Source organism: Barbatula barbatula, assembly GCF_947034865.1.
Source record: "Barbatula barbatula genome assembly, chromosome: 7".
Classification (NCBI taxonomy): Eukaryota; Metazoa; Chordata; class Actinopteri; order Cypriniformes; family Nemacheilidae; genus Barbatula; species Barbatula barbatula.
The window spans coordinates 24,083,938-24,092,705 of record NC_136770.1 but is presented as its reverse complement, the minus strand read 5'-3'; the positions used below and the strand labels follow the sequence as shown (position 1 = coordinate 24,092,705).

Here is an 8,768-nt window from a genome sequence, read left to right as displayed (position 1 = left end):
TTAGCACAGTACTGTTATCGATCTGACCCCGAATTCATCTGAACTTCACTTTATTATGATATGACAGTTTGTCCATTTTTACCAAACAAGCTGTAATTAAAGTGAGTTTTTACACTCATGATCCTTAAAAAGTAAGTGGGTGTGGAATTCCCTGAATAACAAAATATCAAACGTGTGACACAAGTAGTTTTTATTGAAACATGGGATGTTTTCATAGGAAGACAAATCCATCCATCATGCACTTCAAAACCAAAACACAACAAGTGATGATAACGCACATCATCGGTCCATCAGCGGGTATATTGGTTTATAAATCTCACTGTGTTTCCAGTTTTCAAAATGAGCCGTGTTGATTTAGAAGTGCTGAGCTTTTATTTCATTTCTCATGATTTCCCATTACACCAGATGACAGCAGTTATCTTTAACATGTAAAAGGATAAGAAGTCTGTATTATGCATTATTAAAAAATATGAATGATGTCCGATAACATGTTGAACTTACAGTTTGTCCTGTCAATGGTATTATGTATTATAACTGTTGTTACCAGATCAAGCATGTGTATTCTTTATAAGAAATCATTATAAATTCATTTAATTGACACAGCCCACATAAAGCTACTATGAGAAATATGTAACATATTTTTATTAATTTTATTCAAAGCGATGAACAAATAACATTTAAAATCTAACATTTTGTTTAAAGAGCCTAAAATATGCGTAGTCAACACAAGCTAAAATGATAAATATTAATATTGCAGGGTAAACTAATGGAGGGGTACAATCCAGACAAAATCTCTAAAGATCACTCACTGCAACTTTAAAATGTTCGCTGTCAGACGGATGTTCCTGATTTCTCCTGTCCTGACTGAAAGATCAGGATGTACGGAGAGTTCAGAGGTCAGACTCGGACCAGATAAAAACACACACACACACGGGATTCTTTATCTGACCAGGGGTCACACTGAATGATGTGACTGTGTCTGATCACCGAGTGTGTGTGTGCAAGTGTTCATGTGCAAGTGATGTGAGGACAAATTTGTAGTAAAGTTGAGTTCCTTTGGGGACATTTTGAATGTATCCATTTGCAAAAGAACACTGAATATGAATAAAGTACATTATTTTTTGCATGGTTATTCTCTATAATAATTATAATTAGCTATATGAAATAATATGATAAGCGCACGTATAAAGTCATGATTTGAAGTGTTAAGGCCATTGCACATTGAGTCTGATTTTTGCGGCTGAAATTTCCAATTTCTCACGTTGTGTCAATCGCATTTACACGCTTTCTCCGATATTTTCGTCCGTCATTAAAAAAATCGGACTGGGTTCGATTTCCTGCGTTTTTCGCATCCGTAGCAAGCATTTTGAGAGGCGTTTTGACAAATTCAGAGACACCGAACAAACGAGCGGCAAAACAGAAAAATCGCATACGAAGATTTCGCCCTGTATGTGCAAAGACCTTTATTCTGTAAATGTCTTTTTTCTATTTATTCGGTAGATTCGATCTTAATTTAATTCATTTAGTTCTCAAACTTTTTAGAAATATTTCGCAAACATTATTGTACTCTCTTTACAGTTTGTAATTATATATGAAAACAATAGCAAGTTGTGTACATTAAACAACAATAGCTAAGCTAAATAATGCATACAAATCGATGCATAACAGCCCGACGTAACGCTAATCTGTCATTCAAATGTCCATATAAAAATAGTTACAACTACATAAAAATAGAAGCAGAATTGTGCCGCTCCGTCACGCTGACCTTTGTGAACAAACAGCGAGACGACAATTTCTACAGAGTCTGTGCTGGATCGTTCTCGGGAATCAGTAACGTTCTCATGATTTATTACTAACATGATGAACATTACGTCACAGGTCTAGATCTTTCACATCATCTATGACAGTATTATTTACGCTGTGAGCGTGTGAGGTTACAGGAAGGATAAACAGAGCATCGCTGAGATCTGCAGGCAGGCAACATGCAAATATACAAGAGAGAGTTCAGACGTCTGGAATCACCTAGAAATGAACAACATCACTGTTAATACTCTTATCCACAAACCGAGGCTATAATCCATGTGACATAATGATGATAATACCGTATTTTTATTCAAAGAATATAATGGATTTTTATATTGTAATGTAGACGATTAAGTATCATTTACTCACTTATTAATCATCGCATTGAGATGGAATGACACAAATGTAACTTTGGGAATTATGCTGCGACTAAAAATACGAAAACTAAAATAAACCGTGTAAAAATTCACACCTATTCTGACTTCGTATGACAGTTTCTTCTTCATTATTCTGTCCGGTTCATCCATTCATAAAAACTTTTCTTTATTTTCTATTATTTTTTGTAATGAAAGAATATTTCCACAATTAAATTCTTGTCTGCAAAACTAGTTTATTTTTTATTTTTAAGGTCCTACTTTTAGTACATTAAAGGTTTAATAATGGGCAGTTATTATTAATTCAAATGACTCTTAAATGATTCGTTCGGTGATTCGTCTGTCCTTTCTGTCAGCCTAATCTGATCTGATTGGTCAGAAGATCTAGTCTGCTGTGATTGGTGTCGCAAATGGAATGTGGGCGGGCACAACACAGAGTGACGCAAATCTGACCCGGAAGTGAAATTAGAACGACAGATGACTCGTTCGCGTGAGTGGACTCCTTTTTTCCCGAGCCAATAACTTTGTTATCCGTTCACTTTAAAACCCGGCAGATGGCTCACATTCACACAGCAACATTACACGGCGCATGAAATGTCATTTTAAGGACATTATAATAGTTACTCTTTCAGCATACACCATCAGATCTTAATGTTTGTATGGTCAAAAGAAACGATTTAGTGACCATTGTGTATAAAAGTACAATGGCCTGATTCCTTTATTGTACCATAGTACCGTCACTATACTGTTGTCGGTTCCTTTACCTGTTTGTGTTTGTATGTGATTAGCTGACAGTGTGTTGCTCAGGAACGTTGTGTTTCTGTTGAAGTTCATCCGATCTGATCTGATTTTCACTGATGGTCGTAGATTCTCCATTTTGACAAACGCTACGGCAGACAAAACAGAAAAAGCAGTAAGCGCACTATACAATGACGACAAAATGTTATATGCTCTCCTCGCTTTGGATAAAAGCGTCTAGCAAGTAAGTGTAAATGTAAATCACACGCATGGACACTTACCTGTTATCGTTGACATCTCGGGCATTACCTGTGGAAATACATACAGTGTGAATGTACGAGAAGATTCATCGACACACAGACAGATGTAAGTCCTGGAGTCACGTGGATTACCGTTAGTGATGTTCATGTTGTGAGTGGAGTTGATGGAGTCGGTGGCGTTTGCTGTAATGTGGCTCTCGTCCTCAGACGGCCCGCTGTTAACACACACAGATCTGAGATCAGTCCACCGTGACGGTAAAAACAAACCAGTCGGATAAGAACGGCATGTAACTCACATGCTGGAGTTTATTTTTGAGGATTCGTGTTTTTGAGGAACGCCGTTGAACATCACGTTGCTGAAGGTGATTGGCTGATCCCTGCTGTGATGGAACATTTGATTGACAGGTAGGGAGGAGGGATAATGTCCTGGACGAATCGGTTTAGCTGATGGAACAAAAGTATAATATTAGCAGAGGAAAATGTTATTGCTCAGGAGATCTGATGTGAGTTCTCAGGTGATAAATAAAACGGAAAAAAACACGAAGAGTACGGAGGTGTAAGGTGAACGTCGGTTGTAGAATAATGATGGTGAGATGAGTAATGTTTGAGGTCCTATTGACATCTTGCAGACTTGACAAATCTGAGCTCAGTTTGACAAATCGTCGACATCTCTTCTCAAACTTCAATGACAGAGATTTGTGACATTATGAGAAATATCAGAGACACTTCCACTCAGCCTCCATTTCATCTCACTGACGTCTAAGAAGAACAATTGAGATATTAAACTGACCGATCAGAGCCGAGTGAGGTCGTCTGAACGGGTTTCGGACTCTCATGACTTCTTTGATTCGCTCTACTTCTTGTTGGTATCGATGGCGGTCTTTCATCGCTCCTTCTTTGGCGTCTCTCAGTGCATCCTCCAACGCCCGGACCCTCTCAGCCGTAGAACGAAGACGTTTCTCCAGCTTCGGAAGCTCACAGCGCATATCTGCATTGTCACGGACCAGCTGAGAGAAAAGCAGAGAATCAACGCAGATGAAGCTGTTCATGCATTCATTTATAAAAAGGCATATCTCAGTATTTATGTATTTTATCGAAGAATCGTAATGAACTAATCCTAACAGTACAATTCCAGTAATGGGACGTTTCTACATTGCACAACTCTAAACCTGTTTGTGAACTTTTGTAAGCTGATCCAGGTTGTTCTCAAGAAAGGAGATCTTCTGTTTCTGGGTTGAACAACCCCCGCTATCATCCGGCTCCATCTCAGAGCCCTTGAACAGAGACGGAGAAGGTTAGAAATTCAAATCATGGCACGAGTTCAGTGTGCTTGAGGTTCAGATGAACTCACCCGTTTAACTCGAGTCGTGAGGTCTTGAACAAACAGCTTCCTCAGATTGTGAAGGGTCTGGAGTTCTCGGGCCTTTTCAAAGAGAAGATCAAGGACAGTCACAGGAGTATTCGTCACTGGGATGATCATTTTTGTATTGTTTGGTAGATACTCACAACTGTCTCCTCCAGACCCTTCATGTCCTGTTTGGCTTGCTCTTGACGTTCATTCAGATATCTGCAGAAACAACACACAAGCCTTCAGCAGGTAAATCTCATCTCACATAATCTTATCTCACATTACTTCAATTTATCCCAATTTCCTCATCTCACTTTGTCTCATTTTATGTCACCTCATCTCACTTCGTCTTATTTTAGCTCATCTATTCTTATCGTATCTTGTCTCGTCTCATCTCGACTCCCATCTTCTTCATTTTATCTCACTTCATGTTATATTATCTCACAGCTCTTTATCCAATTTTTCTCATTTTATGTAATCTCATCTCGCTTCATTTTGTCTCACCTCACGTCATCTCGTTTCAACTCATCTCCTATCACTTCATCTAATTTGACCTCATCTCATTTTACCTCTTTACTTTCTTTTCTCACTTTATTTCATTTGATCTCATCACGTAATCTTATCTCACATCATTTCAACTTGTCATTTTTCCTCACTTTATCTAATATCATCTCACTTCATTTTTTTTAATCTCATTTTACTTTACTTCATCTAAAATAATTTTATCTAATCTCACTTCATTTGATCTAATCTCAATGCATCTAATTTGATCTCGTCTCACTTGTCTTCTTCTAATCTCATTTTCTCATCTCACTTCATCTCATTTTATCTCATCTTACTTTTCTTCATCAAAACTCATATCTAACACTTTGCCTCCTCTCATCTCACTTCATCTCATCTCATCTCATCTCATTATCAAACAGCAGTGCAGTGTATGTATTTGTCAGTGCTCAATCTCACTTGAGCTCCTCCAGCTTGATGGTTTTCTCATGTTCTCGGTTCTTGAGCGTTGTGAACTCGATGCTCATCTGCTCCAGCTCCAGACTCAGCCTCTGATTATCACTGCACACAAACACACAACATAACACTTCAACACAAAGCAGCAGACGTCAGTGAAACCGAGAGATGGTGTGGAAGGGTTTCTGACTCTCTGAGTTCATCAATGATCTTCTGTTTGTGGTTGATGTCATCACGCAGACGGCCGAGCTGCTTGTGTTGTGGCTCACGCTTAACCTCTGCTTTCTGCTCCACAGCTTTGTGAGACTATACGGCACAGAAATAAGGCAGTAAGACACAGTTTATATATGAAGGATCTTCAGTTATTTACTGTCTGCTCTCACTGGTGGTTGTAAACCGAACAGTAAAGTTTTATGTGTCGTACCTTTATGTTTCCAGACTCCGCTGTGTGTGATGGATCCTCTGAAGCGTTCTCTGCAAACACAGAGTATAACATTCAGAATACTGTGTGTGTGCGTATATGTGAGCGTGTGTGTGTGCTTGAGCGTGTGCGTGCATGTGTGAGCTTGTGTGTGCATGTGAGGTTGTGCGTGCGTGTGAGTTTGTGCGTGCATGTGTGTGTGTGTGTGCATGCATGTGTATGCGTGTGTGAGCTTGTGTGTGCATGTGAGTTTGTGCGTGCATGTGTGTGTGTGTGTGTGCGTGCATGCGTGTGTGTGCATGCATGTGTGTGTGAGCGTGTGTGAGAGTGTGTGTTCTAGTGTACCTGCAGACCGTAGTTTAGCAAGTTCTTCACTCAGGCAGTCATAGTTCTCCTCCAGCTGTCTCTTCTTGAGTTCAACGTTGTGCATGTACTCTGTCAGGGATCTTATCTTTGCCTCATGCTGAAACACACACACACACACACCTGTGAGTCTGTACCATGTTTGTATGTGTATGTATCTGCCTGTTTGTGTGTGTGTTTTCAGACCTGCGATATGAGCAGCTGACAGCTCGACAGCTCTCGACCCGTTTCCTCCATCTTGCGATGACAGTCGGACTGAAGAGCCTCCAGCTGTCCGCAGCGTTTGACCACCGACTTCAGCTCTGATTTGATCTTACTCACATAGACACACACCACAGCGTACTCCTCTTCCAACACACCTGACAGATCGCACGGCTGAGACACAGACAGAGACACTGAACTTTACAAGGTACACGGCAGGGTTCACGTTATATTATCGTAGATTATTTATTGTGGTTGTTCTACAAATGATTAGTTTATGTCATGTTTATCTGTAATGGGAAGAAACCCTCACCAGTCTGATGTCACCGTTTCCCAGTATGTAGCTGAAGTCATTGAGGTCTTTCATGAGAGTTTTTAACATCTCAGTGATTCGTTTCCTCTGCTGACCGCTGACCTTCTGTAGCCGTGAAAACTCCGCCTCCAAACACATCAGATGTGACTGTGTCATAACATATCATAACATATCATGTATTATTCAAATATATCATATCGTTTATACCGTGGTCTGTTTGAATACTCGATTCTGATTGGCTGGAAGGTGTGCATTAAAACTGTTTATCCAGTCAGCGTGATCAACATTATAAATTAACAGACGAAAAAAACTAAATGCTAAAAAATTACAATAACAGCTTTAACTGGCAAATGACCATGATATAAGCGGGATAATCCACGGCTAGCCGAGCATTAAAAGGTTTCAATGCACTTTGTCGAGTGGTTCTTGGCCTCCAGGTTGTGCATTAAAACCCTTTAAACCCTTACATATCTTATATCATATATCGTGTCATGTATCATATCATGTATAGTATCATATCATAAATCTTATATCATATATCGTATCATGTTTAGTATCATATCATATATTGTATCATCTATCATATCATGTATAGTATCATATCATAAATCTTATATCACATATCGTATCATGTATAGTATCATATCATGTATAGTATCATATCATAAATCTTATATCACATATCGTATCATGTATAGTATCATATCATGTATAGTATCATATCATAAATCTTATATCACATATCGTATCATATATAATATCATATGTTGTATAATATAGTAGTGAATGAATGACTTCTGCTGAAGTTACTTAAATGACCTAACGCAACAATTCTCTAATAATTCTTCAGAGAGATGTTTGTGTTGTTTATTATTTACTGGACAAACACAATCTTTGTTAATGTGAGATAAAGAAAGAATAGAGCCATACAGTTTTTTGAGCGAGCTCTTCGGTGAGAAGCCGGTTGTGGACGGTCTTGTCTTCGACCTCTTGGATCTTCAGGTCATAGTTGAGGGCGAGTTCTTCCAGCGCCTGCAGAACCTCTTTCACTTCTGTTTTAGCGCTGTCGCTCTCGGCCTGCAGACGGTTCAGCTCACACTGCACACGCTCACTGTCACCACGAGACGACGCCAGCAGCTAAACACACACGCAGCTTATGATGGGTGTCAAATGTTCTTTTCTGAGATATTTTTTTGGGAATAATTGACTATGCGGTTTCATGTTCAGAGACGAAACCCTCTTTTACCTCCTCTTGACGCAGCATCTGTTCCTTAAGTTTCTCAACCATCTGACATTGTAAATAAATCTCATCGTCCTGTCAGAGACAGAAACCCATTAACAACCGTAACACAAGTTTTTACATGTGTGTATTTTGTTCTAAATATGTTTGTGAGTGATGTGACCTTGTCATCGAGTTGTTTGTAGAGTTCACGTATCTCGTCCTCTGAGAGTTTGGTACATGTCGAGTTTGTGTGATTTTCTCGGGTGTCTGAAGGTGTTTCATAGGTGAGATCTGAATCGAGGGGTAACACACGGCCGAGCTCCATCTCTGAGACGGATTCTCCTGAATCACAATCACACACAAACACACTTTACCAACCCATTTACTGTGTTATAATTAAAGAGTAAAGTCATACAGAAATGATTAAATCATGTAGTGATGAATGATGCTCACCGTTTTGCCAGCGCTGAAGCTCCGCCTCCAGTCTCATCATGTTCTCCTTCAGGTTCATGTTCTTCTCTTTCTCTCGCTCATATTTTCTCTTCCACTGCTCAGCGGTGAGCTCTATGTTCACAGAGGCTGAGTTTGTTATAGTCTTTGCACTGTAGAGAGAGAGAGAGAGAGAGAGAGAGAGAGAGAGAGAGAGAGTATTTCTGTAGTGAAGCTTCATTCTGAGTGAGTGTGTATTTGTGTGCGTGTAAGTGTGTGTTTGCATGTGTGCTTATTTGTGTAAATGTTTATTTGTGCGTTCTGTATGTGTGTGTTTGT

At 39.3% G+C, this 8,768-nt stretch overlaps 1 protein-coding gene across 1 annotated transcript in view; it reads right to left on the bottom strand.

Annotated features, from left to right (window-relative positions):
• Nucleotides 1-174: 174 nt before the first annotated feature.
• kif5ab (kinesin family member 5A, b) overlaps nucleotides 175-8,768 on the bottom strand; it is a gene marked incomplete at its 5' end in the record, with an annotated part of 16,447 nt that continues 7,853 nt past the window's right edge. Inside the window, 19 exons of the mRNA XM_079461062.1 lie at nucleotides 175-2,022; nucleotides 2,942-3,064; nucleotides 3,197-3,224; nucleotides 3,308-3,390; nucleotides 3,472-3,619; nucleotides 3,966-4,182; nucleotides 4,345-4,449; nucleotides 4,527-4,598; nucleotides 4,682-4,742; nucleotides 5,484-5,585; nucleotides 5,671-5,786; nucleotides 5,905-5,954; nucleotides 6,247-6,364; nucleotides 6,451-6,639; nucleotides 6,779-6,925; nucleotides 7,709-7,915; nucleotides 8,025-8,093; nucleotides 8,182-8,342; nucleotides 8,454-8,602. Coding sequence (XP_079317188.1) covers nucleotides 2,962-3,064; nucleotides 3,197-3,224; nucleotides 3,308-3,390; nucleotides 3,472-3,619; nucleotides 3,966-4,182; nucleotides 4,345-4,449; nucleotides 4,527-4,598; nucleotides 4,682-4,742; nucleotides 5,484-5,585; nucleotides 5,671-5,786; nucleotides 5,905-5,954; nucleotides 6,247-6,364; nucleotides 6,451-6,639; nucleotides 6,779-6,925; nucleotides 7,709-7,915; nucleotides 8,025-8,093; nucleotides 8,182-8,342; nucleotides 8,454-8,602 — 2,125 coding nt within the window. The 3' untranslated portion in view covers nucleotides 175-2,022; nucleotides 2,942-2,961. The remainder of the gene's footprint in view (nucleotides 2,023-2,941; nucleotides 3,065-3,196; nucleotides 3,225-3,307; nucleotides 3,391-3,471; nucleotides 3,620-3,965; nucleotides 4,183-4,344; nucleotides 4,450-4,526; nucleotides 4,599-4,681; nucleotides 4,743-5,483; nucleotides 5,586-5,670; nucleotides 5,787-5,904; nucleotides 5,955-6,246; nucleotides 6,365-6,450; nucleotides 6,640-6,778; nucleotides 6,926-7,708; nucleotides 7,916-8,024; nucleotides 8,094-8,181; nucleotides 8,343-8,453; nucleotides 8,603-8,768) is intronic.